The sequence below is a fragment of the Caretta caretta genome, chromosome 10 (genome assembly GCF_965140235.1).
Source record: "Caretta caretta isolate rCarCar2 chromosome 10, rCarCar1.hap1, whole genome shotgun sequence".
In the NCBI taxonomy this organism is placed as follows: domain Eukaryota; kingdom Metazoa; phylum Chordata; order Testudines; family Cheloniidae; genus Caretta; species Caretta caretta.
The window spans coordinates 15,712,455-15,728,913 of NC_134215.1; the positions used below are offsets into that span (position 1 = coordinate 15,712,455).

A 16,459-nucleotide genomic window follows, 5' to 3' on the forward strand; every position below is an offset into this window, starting at 1 on the left:
AGCTCACGAAAGCTTATGCTCAAATAAATTTGTTAGTCTCGAAAGTGCCACAAGTACTCCTTTTCTTTTTGTGAATACAGACTAACACGGCTGCTACTCTGAAACCTTAATTTGATATGTGGATTATATCTCAAAGATAGGATGCATATGTCAATATATACACTGTTTACCTTGCCAGTGAAAACATACACACAAACTAAAATTTAGTTCACTAGGAAAACAGCATCCTCACTTATACAATTCAGTTTCAAATTACATGTTAAAAAAGCATTGAACAGAACTGCCTAGCTAGCTCTAGATGGCAGCAAGCTGCAAGAATAACAGTCAATATGTTCTTTGTGAAACTATCATTCAGAATGACAGCAACTGTTCATTTACAAAAGAAAAGGAGTACTTGTGGCACCTTAGAGACTAACCAATTTATTTGAGCATGAGCTTTCGTGAGCTACAGCTCACTTCATCAGATGTTTACCGTGGAAACTGCAGCAGACTTTATATACACACAGAAATCATGAAACAATACCTCCTCCCACCCCACTGTCCTGCTGGTAATAGCTTATCTAAAGTGATCAACAGGTGGGCCATTTCCAGCACAAATCCAGGTTTTCTCACCCTCCACCCCCCCCACACAAATTCACTCTCCTGCTGGTGCTAGCCCATCCAAAGTGACAACTCTTTACATAATCAAGTCGGGCTATTTCCTGCATAGATCAAGGTTTTCTCACATCCCCCCCACCCCCATACACACACAAACTCACTCTTCTGCTGGTAATAGCTCATCTAAACTGACCATTCTCCAGGTTTAAATCCAAGTTAAACCAGAACATCGGGGGGGGGGGGTAGGAAAAAACAGGAGGAAACAGGCTACCTTGCATAATGACTTAGCCACTCCCAGTCTCTATTTAAGCCTAAATTAATAGTATCCAATTTGCAAATGAATTCCAATTCAGCAGCCTGGCTACTATGGATGTAGAAGCCCTCTACACCAACATTCCACACAAAGATGGACTACAAGCCGTCAAGAACACTATCCCCGATAATGTCACGGCTAACCTGGTGGCTGAACTTTGTGACTTTGTCCTTACCCATAACTATTTCACATTTGGGGACAATGTATACCTTCAGATCAGCGGCACTGCTATGGGTACCCGCATGGCCCCACAGTATGCCAACATTTTTATGGCTGATTTAGAACAACGCTTCCTCAGCTCTCGTCCCCTAAAGCCCCTACTCTACTTGCGCTATATTGATGACATCTTCATCATCTGGACCCATGGAAAAGAAGCCCTTGAGGAATTCCACCATGATTTCAACAATTTCCATCCCACCACCAACCTCAGCCTGGTCCAGTCCACACAAGAGATCCACTTCCTGGACACTACAGTGCTAATAAACAATGGCCACATAAACACCACCCTATACCGGAAACCTACTGACCGCTATTCCTGCCTGCATGCCTCCAGCTTTCACCCTGACCACACCACACGATCCATCGTCTACAGCCAAGCTCTGCGATACAACCGCATTTGCTCCAACCCCTCAGACAGAGACAAACACCTACAAGATCTCTGTCAAGCTTTCTTACAACTACAATACCCACCTGCAGAAGTAAAGAAACAGATTGATAGAGCCAGAAGAGTTCCCAGAAGTTACCTACTACAGGACAGGCCTAACAAAGAAAATAACAGAACGCCACTAGCCGTCACCTTCAGCCCCCAACTAAAACCCCTCCAACGCATTATTAAGGATCTACAACCCATCCTAAAGGATGACCCAACACTCTCACAAGTCTTGGGAGACAGGCCAGTCCTTGCCTACAGACAGCCCCGCAACCTGAAGCAAATACTCACCAACAACCACATACCACACAACAGAACCACTAACCCAGGAACTTATCCTTGCAACAAAGCCCGTTGCCAATTGTGCCCACATATCTATTCAGGGGACACCATCACAGGGCCTAATAACATCAGCCACACTATCAGAGGCTCGTTCACCTGCACATCCACCAATGTGATATATGCCATCATGTGCCAGCAATGCCCCTCTGCCATGTACATTGGTCAAACTGGACAGTCTCTACGTAAAAGAATAAATGGACACAAATCAGATGTCAAGAATTATAACATTCATAAACCAGTCGGAGAACACTTCAATCTCTCTGGTCACGCAATCACAGACATGAAGGTCGCTATCTTAAAACAAAAAAACTTCAAATCCAGACTCCAGCGAGAAACTGCTGAATTGGAATTCATTTGCAAATTGGATACTATTAATTTAGGCTTAAATAGAGACTGGGAGTGGCTAAGTCATTATGCAAGGTAGCCTGTTTCCTCCTGTTTTTTCCTACCCCCCCTCCCCCCGATGTTCTGGTTTAACTTGGATTTAAACCTGGAGAATGGTCAGTTTAGATGAGCTATTACCAGCAGAAGAGTGAGTTTGTGTGTGTATGGGGGTGGGGGGGATGTGAGAAAACCTTGATCTATGCAGGAAATAGCCCGACTTGATTATGTAAAGAGTTGTCACTTTGGATGGGCTAGCACCAGCAGGAGAGTGAATTTGTGTGGGGGGGGTGGAGGGTGAGAAAACCTGGATTTGTGCTGGAAATGGCCCACCTGTTGATCACTTTAGATAAGCTATTACCAGCAGGACAGTGGGGTGGGAGGAGGTATTGTTTCATGATTTCTGTGTGTATATAAAGTCTGCTGCAGTTTCCACGGTAAACATCTGATGAAGTGAGCTGTAGCTCACGAAAGCTCATGCTCAAATAAATTGGTTAGTCTCTAAGGTGCCACAAGTACTCCTTTTCTTTTTGCGAATACAGACTAACACGGCTGTTCCTCTGAAACCTGTCATTATGCAAGGCACTGCATTTAGCCGTATGGAGTGGAAATCTATCAACTGCATGAAGAAACTTGTACAGATACAGACAGACATCATCTTCCTTTCCAAATGCAAACAGATGGACATCGTACCAAAAGGACTGAAGGTCAAAAATCCATTACAATCTACATACCACACAGACTATGCTGACAGCTTGTGCCTCACGCTCTCAAAGAAACTGCGGAATCACCTGATCAAGATCCTCTACAGCAAACAGGGAAAGATTAAGAATGAGCTCTCAAAAATGGATACTCTCATAAAGAACCAACCTTCCACACAAACTTCCTCGTGGCTGGATTTTACTAAAACTAGACAAGCCATTTACAACGCACACTTTGCTTCTCTACAAAAGAAAAAAGACACTAAACTTTCTAAACTACTACATGCTACAAGGGGCCACAGCAATGGTTCCCTCACCCCACCTAGCAATATTGTTAACCTATCCAACTATACTCTCAGCCCAGCAGAAGCAGCTGTTCTATCTCGGGGCCTCTCCTTCTGCCCCTCCACCCCCACGAACATGATACAGTTCTGTGGTGACCTAGAATCCTATTTTCGACGTCTCCGTCTCAAGGAATATTTCCAAAATACCTCTGAACAACATACTAATCCACAGAGGTCTCCCTGCCAACACTACAGAAAGAGGGATTCTAGATGGACTCCTCCTGAAGGTCGAAACAGCAGACTGGACTTCTACATAGAGTGCTTCCGCCGACGTGCACGGGCTGAAATTGTGGAAAAGCAGCATCACTTGCCCCATAACCTCAGCCATGCGGAACGCAATGCCATCCACAGCCTCAGAAACAACTCTGACATCATAATCAAAAAGGCTGACAAAGGAGGTGCTGTTGTCATCATGAATAGGTCGGAATATGAACAAGAGGCTGCTCGGCAGCTCTCCAACACGAGTTTCTACAAGCCATTACCCTATGATCCCACTGAGAGTTACCAAAAGCAACTACAGCATTTGCTCAAGAAACTTCCTGAAAAAGCACAAGATCAAATCCGCACAGACACACCCCTGGAACCCCGACCTGGGATATTCTATCTACTACCCAAGATCCATAAACCTGGAAATCCTGGGCGCCCCATCATCTCAGGCATTGGCACCCTGACAGCAGGATTGTCTGGCTATGTAGACTCCCTCCTCAGGCCCTACGCTACCAGCACTCCCAGCTACCTTCGAGACACCACTGACTTCCTGAGGAAACTTCAATCCATCGGTGATCTTCCTGATAACACCATCCTGGCTACTATGGATGTAGAAGCCCTCTACACCAACATTCCACACAAAGATGGACTACAAGCCGTCAAGAACACTATCCCCGATAATGTCACGGCTAACCTGGTGGCTGAACTTTGTGACTTTGTCCTTACCCATAACTATTTCACATTTGGGGACAATGTATACCTTCAGATCAGCGGCACTGCTATGGGTACCCGCATGGCCCCACAGTATGCCAACATTTTTATGGCTGATTTAGAACAACGCTTCCTCAGCTCTCGTCCCCTAAAGCCCCTACTCTACTTGCGCTATATTGATGACATCTTCATCATCTGGACCCATGGAAAAGAAGCCCTTGAGGAATTCCACCATGATTTCAACAATTTCCATCCCACCACCAACCTCAGCCTGGTCCAGTCCACACAAGAGATCCACTTCCTGGACACTACAGTGCTAATAAACAATGGCCACATAAACACCACCCTATACCGGAAACCTACTGACCGCTATTCCTACCTGCATGCCTCCAGCTTTCACCCTGACCACACCACACGATCCATCGTCTACAGCCAAGCTCTGCGATACAACCGCATTTGCTCCAACCCCTCAGACAGAGACAAACACCTACAAGATCTCTGTCAAGCTTTCTTACAACTACAATACCCACCTGCAGAAGTAAAGAAACAGATTGATAGAGCCAGAAGAGTTCCCAGAAGTTACCTACTACAGGACAGGCCTAACAAAGAAAATAACAGAACGCCACTAGCCGTCACCTTCAGCCCCCAACTAAAACCCCTCCAACGCATTATTAAGGATCTACAACCCATCCTAAAGGATGACCCAACACTCTCACAAGTCTTGGGAGACAGGCCAGTCCTTGCCTACAGACAGCCCCGCAACCTGAAGCAAATACTCACCAACAACCACATACCACACAACAGAACCACTAACCCAGGAACTTATCCTTGCAACAAAGCCCGTTGCCAATTGTGCCCACATATCTATTCAGGGGACACCATCACAGGGCCTAATAACATCAGCCACACTATCAGAGGCTCGTTCACCTGCACATCCACCAATGTGATATATGCCATCATGTGCCAGCAATGCCCCTCTGCCATGTACATTGGTCAAACTGGACAGTCTCTACGTAAAAGAATAAATGGACACAAATCAGATGTCAAGAATTATAACATTCATAAACCAGTCGGAGAACACTTCAATCTCTCTGGTCACGCAATCACAGACATGAAGGTCGCTATCTTAAAACAAAAAAACTTCAAATCCAGACTCCAGCGAGAAACTGCTGAATTGGAATTCATTTGCAAATTGGATACTATTAATTTAGGCTTAAATAGAGACTGGGAGTGGCTAAGTCATTATGCAAGGTAGCCTGTTTCCTCCTGTTTTTTCCTACCCCCCCCCCCCCGATGTTCTGGTTTAACTTGGATTTAAACCTGGAGAATGGTCAGTTTAGATGAGCTATTACCAGCAGAAGAGTGAGTTTGTGTGTGTATGGGGGTGGGGGGGATGTGAGAAAACCTTGATCTATGCAGGAAATAGCCCGACTTGATTATGTAAAGAGTTGTCACTTTGGATGGGCTAGCACCAGCAGGAGAGTGAATTTGTGTGGGGGGGGTGGAGGGTGAGAAAACCTGGATTTGTGCTGGAAATGGCCCACCTGTTGATCACTTTAGATAAGCTATTACCAGCAGGACAGTGGGGTGGGAGGAGGTATTGTTTCATGATTTCTGTGTGTATATAAAGTCTGCTGCAGTTTCCACGGTAAACATCTGATGAAGTGAGCTGTAGCTCACGAAAGCTCATGCTCAAATAAATTGGTTAGTCTCTAAGGTGCCACAAGTACTCCTTTTCTTTTTGCGAATACAGACTAACACGGCTGTTCCTCTGAAACCTGTTCATTTACAGTTTGCTCCAGCTGGATTAAAGTCCTAGATTGTCTCAAGTGCACTGAATAGGAGTTTCTGATACCCATTTTTAAAATTTAGGGAGAAAAATGGACTATGGGGCTCTCATTTAGTAAATAATTTAGCTATATATGTTTTACATAAAACAATGTTTCATAGATGAGCTATTTTAAGTCAGTTTAAAATGCATTTTAGAATGCATTTTAGTTTGTCACTGTACACAGTAATTAAGGGCTTATCAAAAGGGAGAGTCAGTGCACAGCAAGCTAGGGGGTAATCTACAGTACATTAGTGTGCCACATACTAACCATCCATGTGGACTCTACTGCCATGCTCTAGAAGTTCCTTAGTGTGCTTTGATCTCAGATCAATAAGCACTAGTGAACTTTTAATGTGCAGTAGCAGGGTCCACACAGACAGTTCGGGCACCACATGCTAGTGCACTGTAAATTTACAGCCATGTACTGACTCTCCATCTAGACAAGCACTCTGGCAATCTACCTTCCAAGCAGCAATATAAAAAGTATCAGTAAAGGAGGACACAAAAACAACTTGTATGTGACTGTATAATGACTTTCCTGGGATTCATTTGGGATGACACGCATTACGTAATCATGGCTTTAGCACTCTAAGTAATGTAGCCATCCCAAACATACTTATAAAGCCTTTATGCCACTACAGCATTGTGCATTTACTAATAAAAAGTTCTGAAAATTCAGGTTGTCCCTGGTCAGCTTAGATCTCACTGTGAATCATGTTAATTTATTTCAATGAATGCTGCCATTTTGCTGCTACTTCTCAACAGGTAGCGTACTCAGCTGACAGTTTGTGACAAAACAAAGAGGTGCTCAGCATTTGACTGCATCAAAAGGCATGGGGGAAAGATGATTTTCACAGTCCTAAGGAAAGTTAAGTTTATTAAATAAGACTTGTGGAAAAACACAAGCTTTAGAATTTAATCACAATTGAGAGTCCTGAATCTCATACACTGAAAGATTAAGATATCTGTAAAAACAAATAACCTAGCTTCTGAAGTTTTAAAAATGACTGTCAGTGGAAGGCTGCTCTTTTTGTGACTCCAACTATTTGAGACTTCACTGGCAACACAATGTTCTAAGCACATGCAGAGCACTTCAAATAACTGTAGACTGCTGCTGACCTCATTTGCTCATGAAATTCGTAGGCTCCGAGAGAGAGTTTCTGCAGAAGTAGATCTTGACAGGTAAGCCAACCTCACAATACAAATTGTAACTCCACTTATTCTAAAGTTTTCTTTGCTCATAATTTAGGTCATTCTATCAAAGGATTTGCTGTGCTAACAAAAAGTTGGCTGCATCTGGCTGGTAATATATTAAGGTAAATAAGCTGGCTACTATACTAACTTGGCACCATCTTAAGACAGTAACCATTTTACCATTAAGTAATTATAGATCAGAAGACTGCACCCAAAATATCATGTAAACTATTACAGGATCATTTAAGATGAAGTAACATATATTAAGCACATACTTCTTCTACAGTAACTATTTTAAAGAAGTTGGCTTTAATTCTTTATGTTACAAAGTGAAAATTAGGATTTAATCTCTTTACCCAGCAACCCATGTAAATTTACACGTTTTCAGAGTGTTCATTTGCTTCCTTTTCAGTTTTGTAAAATGAGTAAGGTAAAATAAATTTAATAGCTCTATCACAAAGACACGTTACTGCCAGAAGTGCCATGAACAATGGATTAATTCTCACCCCCAGAAAGGATAGTCACTTCAGGTAATTTCTGAAAGCATAACAGTTCCTGCATCAAACATGATTTGCATCTTATTGCTAGAAATCAGTTTCCTCTTCATGCAGATGTTAACACAGGGAATTTATTTTCTATTGACTAGAATTTCACACATTTTCACAAATACTAGTAACAAAGTGAAGGATTTTACTGTGGATGATATTGCTATAGTATATATAATATATTGCCTCCCACTAGACCCACATGAAGCCACTCAAGGCACCAATGACTCTAGCCACCAACCTTGCCAGGACCACAATGGGAACTGAGGAAACTTGAATGGCAGAGTATGCAAGGTTCAAGTCATTGCAAATACCCATGTACACCTAGCAGCAGTCATCTGGGGACAAGGCTAGTGCAGGGCCTGCTACCTTTTCTATATCTGCCTAAACTGCCCAGAAATTCCACCAGCAGTTTCTACTGCAGCCACAGCAGTAGAAGCAGCTTCTAGTATAGCAGACTCTGGATATCAGAACTGATATCTATACTTGAGTTTTCTTTGGACTGCTACAATCACAGAACTCCAATCCCTGAGGCCCTTCCTCACCCATCCCATATTCCCCTCTCCACTCTCACCACTCCACCACCCTCACTCCAAATCTTACTGCCTTTTAATCCTCACTCCTTAGCCTCTTCCCCCACCTCACCATCTAAACAGGCATGAGACTGAGAAATTAGTTTAATAGTACCGCACATATGTTCTTGAAGTAGTAAATCTTGTTTTTCATTATCCTTACCTCTTCCCTTATGATGTTTGATTAACTGTAAGATCTCTGGTGTAGGGACCACATCTTATTTGCCTGTCTGGCATCTAGCACATAAGTATTCTCAGGGAATTAAAAAAAAAGAAAATCACAATACATAGAACCCTACCCTAGAGGTCAGAACTCCGCCAGGTAGTCTAGATATTCAGTCTGAGAAACTCAAATTATACAGGCAAGCCTGGTTTAATTTTAAATTTACTATATATTTTAATTATACATTTATTACTCTATCTTCTAGATACAATTTTTAGTTTGCTTGGAACAGAAACCAGCACGTGTTTTTTTTCCATGTCAATGAGATAATTTAACTGCATTCAGGTTTATGAAAGCCACTTTTTTGGCTGTCAAGCTTACTGGCTGCAATTAAGCTGAAAGTTTATTTTATCCCCTATAAGTAAAATCCTTCTCTGGATTACCTTCTACTGGACCATGATAAATTCTGGCATTAACTGTTAAGTCTCAAACCAAATGAGAGTATAAAAGAATATTTCTGTACTAAGTGAAGCAGGGCAACTTGTACATTTTAAGATTGAGTAATTTTTAAAGTCAAGTTAAATAATTTAACTACTCAGAAATATGGCAGTAAGGGCTGATTATGTGTTTATTTGTGTTAACATAAGCAATGTAAAACGCAACTTTCTTCTAAACTCAAATCATTTTTCTATAAAGAGAAAAGATGACTGATATTCTATCAGGGATTCATGTGCCTCAATTTATTTAAATCCAGCTAATACAATCTGAGCAAAAAAGCCAATGATTAAAACAGTGTAGTCATCTTTGGAGGTTAACTAGCATTTCCTCTGAGAAAAGTCATAGGTTCACTCTGCTATTCTGTTTGAAATTGCTTGCATCAATTAATGTGAATACAATCATACTTGTGCACTGAGCTTTTAGGGAAAGAATTTTATACTGGTAAAACTGATTAACAATGAAAATTTTACAAGCAAAGCCTAATCACTACTTTATTGCTTCTGGAAGATTTACTTTTGATGTAAATTATATATGCACACTTGAGTCTATTTCTGCCTTCATACATTTTGCAATGAAATTTAGGAATTCTTTGAAACCACAATCCTTTAAACCCCTATGTTTGCCCTGTCCATCTGTCTGCAAGGCTTACCATTCCCTGGAACCTGGGGGAAAAAATCCAACTCTCTTAGACTCTTCTACAGAGTCTCTCTGTATCAACCTGTCCCCCTAACAGCTGCTGACAACGGACTCCCCTCCACACCACCACCACCTTCCCATTTCCTCAGAAGGGTTTTTTAAACTGTTTACTGTTCTTTTGGTCTCTTCATTCAGAATACTGATAGAACAGCTGTGTCACTTTGGCCAGGGGCCTAGAAATACAGCATAGTTCTGTAATTGGCCCCGACCCCGGAAGTGTTTTGTCCAAGGTTGCTTAAACAGGGAGCTACTGTGTTGCCTTCCTGTTTGTTCTTCCCCAGTCACTTAAGCTAGATCAATGAATTCACACAGGGAAGTCTTAGAACCCAGTATACAAACAACTTGACTTCACTGACAAGGTCACAGAGTGTTCATAAAATTGTTACATCTCAGTATTCTTAGATTATTACATAGCAGCTCCTTGTCCATTACACAGTTGTTTTCAGTTGCTTGCAACTTTGTCAAATTAGTCATTTGGGCACAGAAAATTTCAACCCGTATCTACCTCAGGCTGAATTTTTCTGGGAAATTTATGGAAAATGGTTCATACGTTTCCAAAAATAAATTTAGGGAAAAATAAGTTGCTTTGCCCATAATAAAAAAAATTGAGTAAAAAAAGCATCTGAGAAGCTCTAACTTTCCATATTTTGGAACAGGGAACTGAAGTTTCGCAAGGAGGTCAGACCGGCATTAGGAACGTGCCAATAAAAATATGCTTACCTTTGGGCAGTTTAAAAGCCTCTTAAATCTCCGTTTGCACATGCTCAGCAGAGGCTAGCTAGAGTTATGCAGCTAGATTCTCCAAAGATTCTGTTTTTCACTGAGTATGCTCCATTTCCTAACAGCAGCTACATTCCAACCAGACTGTGCACACACCATACCCACAGAGACCGAACATGTTCTAACCCAGGGTTACCGGGACTAAGCAGAACCTTCTCTGCAACTGCTCTTCCCACTGCCAATGGCTACTGTAGCAGCAAAAACTGGAACTGAGACCAGGGAAGACTGTCTTTCCTATGCTCTCAATGCTCCACCTGCTGCCACCCTCACAGCATGGAGAAAGAGGAAGCTGCCTGATTTGAACGTAGAGGGGCAAGGGGGAAGAGAGAATGTTGGGGGCAGGAAGGATAGGATCAGAGGGGAAAGCCAACTGTGCAGGAACAAGAGGGGCAGAAACCAGAAAAAATAGGAGTAGAAATGGACAGGGAGAGATTGAGGGGCAGGGACAGAAGAGTCTGTTAACCATAAGAGAACCCTTCCCTACAGAACCTGAAATTGAGCCTATTATTCCCGAGTCTCAACATTCTTTTGCTAACAAACTGCTGTGAAACCGACTGGGGAATCTCATCACCATGTCCTTCTAGTGCCAAATCCACAAGAAATATAACAGCCTTCTATTCTATCAGTTAGAAGCCTAAGAACTGTGTTGTGGATCTGAAGATCCCAAACCCTGACGAAAATCCATATGAAGTATTAACAGATTTCCACCTTATTGAATTAATTTTTTTTAAATTTTAAAGTTCTTAATTTAAGAAGTTACATTAATAAATAACATTAAAAGAATGTTAACACTAAACTCAAAATTCTCAAAAGTTAGGAAATGTATGTATTAAGGTTACCTGTGCAACCTTTATTTGGTTCCCTTGGGCTTATGCGTTATGATACCAGTCTTCAGTTAGATGATCCTGTACTTCGCCCTTTCCTTCCCTACCTCCACCCCCACAGGACCTCTGCCTCATTCATGCATAGAATTAGCAGGGGGTTGTTTTTTTTTTCAAAATGTGATATACTAACAATTCTGTTGTCCAGGAAGAACAAAGTGGCAAAACTTACTTTCTGTATAATAATTTTCTTCTTTAGAAAGTCCCACAACGAACTAGAAGTCAAATCCTGACCTTAGAGAGCTAAGTATAAACAAATATTGCTTTTGTGGTCAGTAACTGAAAAAAGTAAATAAATGTTATTTACCTTTTAAAATACCTTCATTTGACTCTTCATTTCTGAAATATTCCTCGAACAGGTGGTTTCAATAATTAGGTTCACAAAAACCTCTTAAAACATACTCTAAAGAAAACAATATTTTCTAACTATTACTAAATTTACGATTTTCACTATTAAGTTTACTTACTAAGTCACACAACTCAAACACCAGAAGATATGGGATGGCTTCCACACACTGCCCAATACACTGCAGTATATTTGGATGCTGAAGAATGCTATAATAAAATACAAACAGATTATTTTAAGTCAGAAAGAAAGCAGTACACATTAATAGCTCTAACATGATGGAATAGTACTATCCACTATGCATCTCAGTTTTCGCTTTTGAAAGTCAGATGTAAATCCACACAGAAACAGTATAAGAGGCAGATCTTCAGACTCAATAAATCCCCTTTGATATGCTCTAGCAGTGCAAGGAAATCTTCAAGATGCCTTAAGTAGATTGCTGAGAATTCTCCTGGAGTGGGGAACCTCAAGTGGTGTAAAGACAATGCTGCTACATCCTGTTTCCCCGCTCCCCCATGGTGGATGTGTCAGGAGCATGCAGGGCATGGCTGGGGCATACTGTGCTCCAGTACCCCCAGTGGGCCTGTACAACCATTGTAGTTTAAAGCAGCCACTTATTCAGGGACCCCTTTGCCCCCAGAACTGGCAGTGGAAACATGACAGCCACTTTTGCCCACTCCCTGAAAAGCACATGAAGATTCAGCCTTTAGTTTCCAGCCAATTCTCTTGAGTATCCTTGGACTCAAACCAGGAGACCAAACAAATGGAATTCACTTACGTGGTTCCTGTCTGTATTCCACAAGTGGGATATGTATACACATGGTGTATTCTTGTGGAATACACCATGTGCCTGAGTCAGGAATTTTTTTTGCAAGCACTGTCAGCTGGCCTACACCTACATTGTAGATCCCCTTGTGCTCAGAATCGAGGGTATAAAGGTGGTGCATGCCAACGCCTCTCCTGTTTCCCATTCTTACTGCAGTTCAAAATAATCTGCAGGGATGGGAGTGGGGGTAGTGGAATGCAGATAGGGACCACCCATCTTGAAGAACCTCCAGTTACAGGTAAGTAACCTCAATTTCTTCTTTGAGTGATAGTCCCTATGTGGAATATACACATGGGAAATTAACAAGACAGTCAAATGGTTTGAGTGCGAGGACGCAGATTCGATAGTTGACGGTAATACTGCTGTCCTCAGAGCTGTATTTGCAGTGGATGACTGGACCAGAGCGTAATATCTCATGAAGGTATGCAAACTGCTCCAAGTAGCTCTCCTACACATCTTTAGGAGGAGTATGTCTCTCAGCAATGCAGCCAGAGTAGTTTTCCCTCTAATGGAATGAGCCCTCACCTCCTCTGGAGGGGGACTATGAGCTAGTTGTAACAAAGGGTAATACAACCTGAGATCTAGTTTGAAAGTCCCTGGGTTAATTTAGCTTGACCCTTTGATCCCTCCGTTATGTAAACAACTAGTTTAGGTGTCTAACATACTTTGTTCTTTGCAGATAAAAGACCAAAGGCCTTTGGACATCTAGAGAATGCAGCCATCTCTCTTTGTAGTGGTGGTTTTTGGAAAAAATACTGCTAAGTGAATTACCTGATTCATATGACACTCAGAAACTACTTTAGGAATGAATCTAGGGTGGGGTTGTAAAGAGATCTTTTCTTTATAGAAGACAGTATACGGTGAGTCTGCCATGAGTGCTCCCAGCTCTGTTCTGACTCTCTCAGCACATGCGCAGCATGCCCAACCATTTGACTGCATCGTCATCAGCCAGTGAAGAGCCAATAGTCCACTGTCAAAGTAAGTCAGTGGGCAGTTTTCAAGGATGTGCAACAGAGTCTGAAGTTGACCACATCTGCATCATGGGTCATTAGAGAAACCCCCTTTGAAAATGCTGGCAGCACCATTGCCCTGCTCGGTTTAAAACCAGTTCAGGAACGACCACAGGTACCTTGGCAAGTGAAAAGCTGACAGGCAGATGGTTGCATCGGTGATGAGAGAGTGATTAACGACTGTCGTCGCTAACCACTCGTTACACTAAGCACATTCCACTGTCACGTCCTGTGGAGGCAGAAGTGACCATAAAGGATGTCTATAAGACAGGTGGACTGGTGGGTGGTTGAAGAGGTCTGAATACAGAGGCAAGTAGCTGTTCTCACAGATCTTGACCAGGAGCATGATGGAGGCCCCCTCATGGCGAATATGGTGCGGTGCTATGTTTTAAGTATTGGCAACCACGGCAATGGAGTTGCACTTAAAGTCCCGGTAACAATACACATAGCTTAATTAAGACCTACATCGACCAGCCTCATGTGAGACAAGTGACACCAAACAGGAGCACAATACTCTGCTCAAGTAGCAGAGGGCAAGGGCTGATGTTCTAAGTACCTGGGTGCAAGCACCCCAGGGTGAGCTGGCCAGTTTCCTGAGCAACATGTTCTGAGTGTTAACTTTGGCTGCTGTCTTTTTCAAGTGGTTACGGTACATCAATGACCTATCCAACGTCGCCGGACTGACATTATGGCTATTAGAAAGACCAACTTCATGGACAGACAGGTCGTAGAGCATATGGCTAGAGGCTCAACGGGGGGCTTAGTGAGCAAATATAAAACAAAACAGAGGTCCCACTGAGGCGCAAATTTCAATAGTGGAAAGGATCTGAGAATCCCCTTCAGAAATCTAGTTGTGACAGGATGAGTGAATATGTATGGTTATCCATCAGAGGATGGAAAGCGCTGATCGCTGCTAAATGCGCACTCAGAGAACTGAGCACAAGACCAAAAGACTTGAAAGTAGATACTCTAAGATAGCAAGAATCCCAGCAGATTCCGTAAACAAGGTACACTAGTAAAAAGAAAAGGAGTACTTGTGGCACCCTAGAGACTAACAAATTTATTTGAGCATAAGCTTTTGTGAGCTACAGCTCACTTCATCGGATGCATCGAATACAGACTAACACGGCTGCTACTCTGAAACCTGTCAAAAGGTACACTAGTGAGTCACAGAGGAGAAACGCTTCCATCTGCTGAATAACAGCTTCTCATAGCGTGTTTTCTGTCTTTGGTTAAGGATGGACTTCACCCTTTTAGAACATGAGCACTCTATTTCTGATGCCCATCCAAATACCTGGCTGTGGGCTTGAACCTGCCCTTATACTGTGTTAAAAGGTCCAGAAGCATGTGGGTATTCAAGGGTGGGTGAACTGACAGCATAAGCAGATGCATAAACCAAAACTGTCTCGGCCAGTTGGGTGCAATCAGGATGACTCAAGCTCTGTTTTGGCAGATCTTCCATAGAACTTGTATCAATGGCATGGGGGGAAAGGTACATCCCAAGTGACCCTGTCATAACACCAGTAGGGCATCTGCCTTGGGGCCCTTGCCCAGGGCTGCTCTGGAGAAGTACTGAGGAAGTTTCCTGTTCTCCCATGAGGCAAAAAGGTTCCAGGTCAGCATTCCATAAATGGGCAAAGACGCTGTCAAGAACCAAATTGTGAATCTCTGATTTGTGGAAAAATGTCTGCTCAGGCACTCTGCTAGGGAGTAGAGACCACAGCACTGATAGATTCGGGGAGCGCCATCACGCTCATCTCAGGAAAGCTCGTGAAACGTAGTCAGTTACTACAGGCAAAACGCACAGGGGTGACATGCATCCATGGGACAGTTAGTTACTACTCCACCATCCCCGTAAAAATTGAAATCCAAGGGAACGCTACAGAGGTAGCAGCAGGTGTAGTGCCTAAACTCCCTTTCCCAGTGCTCATAGGGAGGGACTTCCCCTACTGGGAGTAAGTCATCAAATCCTGGGGATTGGAGAGAGGGGAGGATCCTGAAGCTAGTGAGGCATCCACAGTAGACTGTCAACTCCCAATTTTCTCCGAAATTTCCCGAGACACTTTCTCCACTCCCAGGTCACGCAGAAAGACAAAAAAGGAAAGAAGGGCAGCTAAGCCCTTGGGAACCCAAATACTGACCCAAAGCCAGAGGGTCGCTCTCATAGGTAGGTGGACCCGAGCAGCTGAAAAGGAGGCCGCCCAGGAGGGAGAAGCACCTGAGCCAGACCCCAACCCTAATGCCTCCGAACCGGCAGAAGCAATAGAGACCCATTCCCTAGAACTCAGGCAGACCAGCCCCAGGAAGGAACATTTTGGACGGGACCAAGCTGAAGATCCAAAGTACGACAACATTAGGAAGGAGGTAACAGAGATAGATGGGGTTCCCATGGAAGGGAAAACCCAGGGACCCAGCCCCTACTTCATTATAAAAAAGGATCTCCTGTACCGGGTTGCACCAGTACAAGGACAGAAGGTAGAGCAGCTCCTAGTGCCTCACAAACACCAGAAGGCCGTATTAAGCCTTGCACATAGCCGTCTTTTTAGGGGGCATTTAGTGGTAGAGAAGACCCTGGCAAGGGTTCTAAGAAGATTTTTCTGGCCTGGCGTACATGAAGAAGTGTGGCGATACTGCGCTTCGTGCCCAGAGTGTCAGCTGCACAGTCCCCGTCCCCACTTGAGGGCACCTTTGGTACCCCTACCCATCACAGATGTCCCGTTTGAGCGAATAGCCATGGACCTAGTGGGACCCCTAGAGAAGACTACCCGGGGCCACCAATATAGACTTGTCGTTCTGGACTATGCTACACGTTATCCAGAAGCTGTCCCCTTGCGGAACACAGCCTCTAAAGCAAAAGCCAAAGAGCTAGTGG

The 16,459-nt window shown here is 43.2% G+C and overlaps 1 protein-coding gene across 2 annotated transcripts in view; it reads right to left on the reverse strand.

Moving 5' to 3' along the window:
* Positions 1-16,459, reverse strand: part of LMTK2 (lemur tyrosine kinase 2) — a 95,852-nt gene that overhangs the window by 36,621 nt on the left and 42,772 nt on the right. For both annotated transcript variants that reach the window (XM_048868257.2, XM_048868256.2), the window contains exon 6: positions 11,873-11,960. In XM_048868257.2, the coding sequence (XP_048724214.1) occupies positions 11,873-11,960 (88 nt within the window). The remainder of the gene's footprint in view (positions 1-11,872; positions 11,961-16,459) is intronic.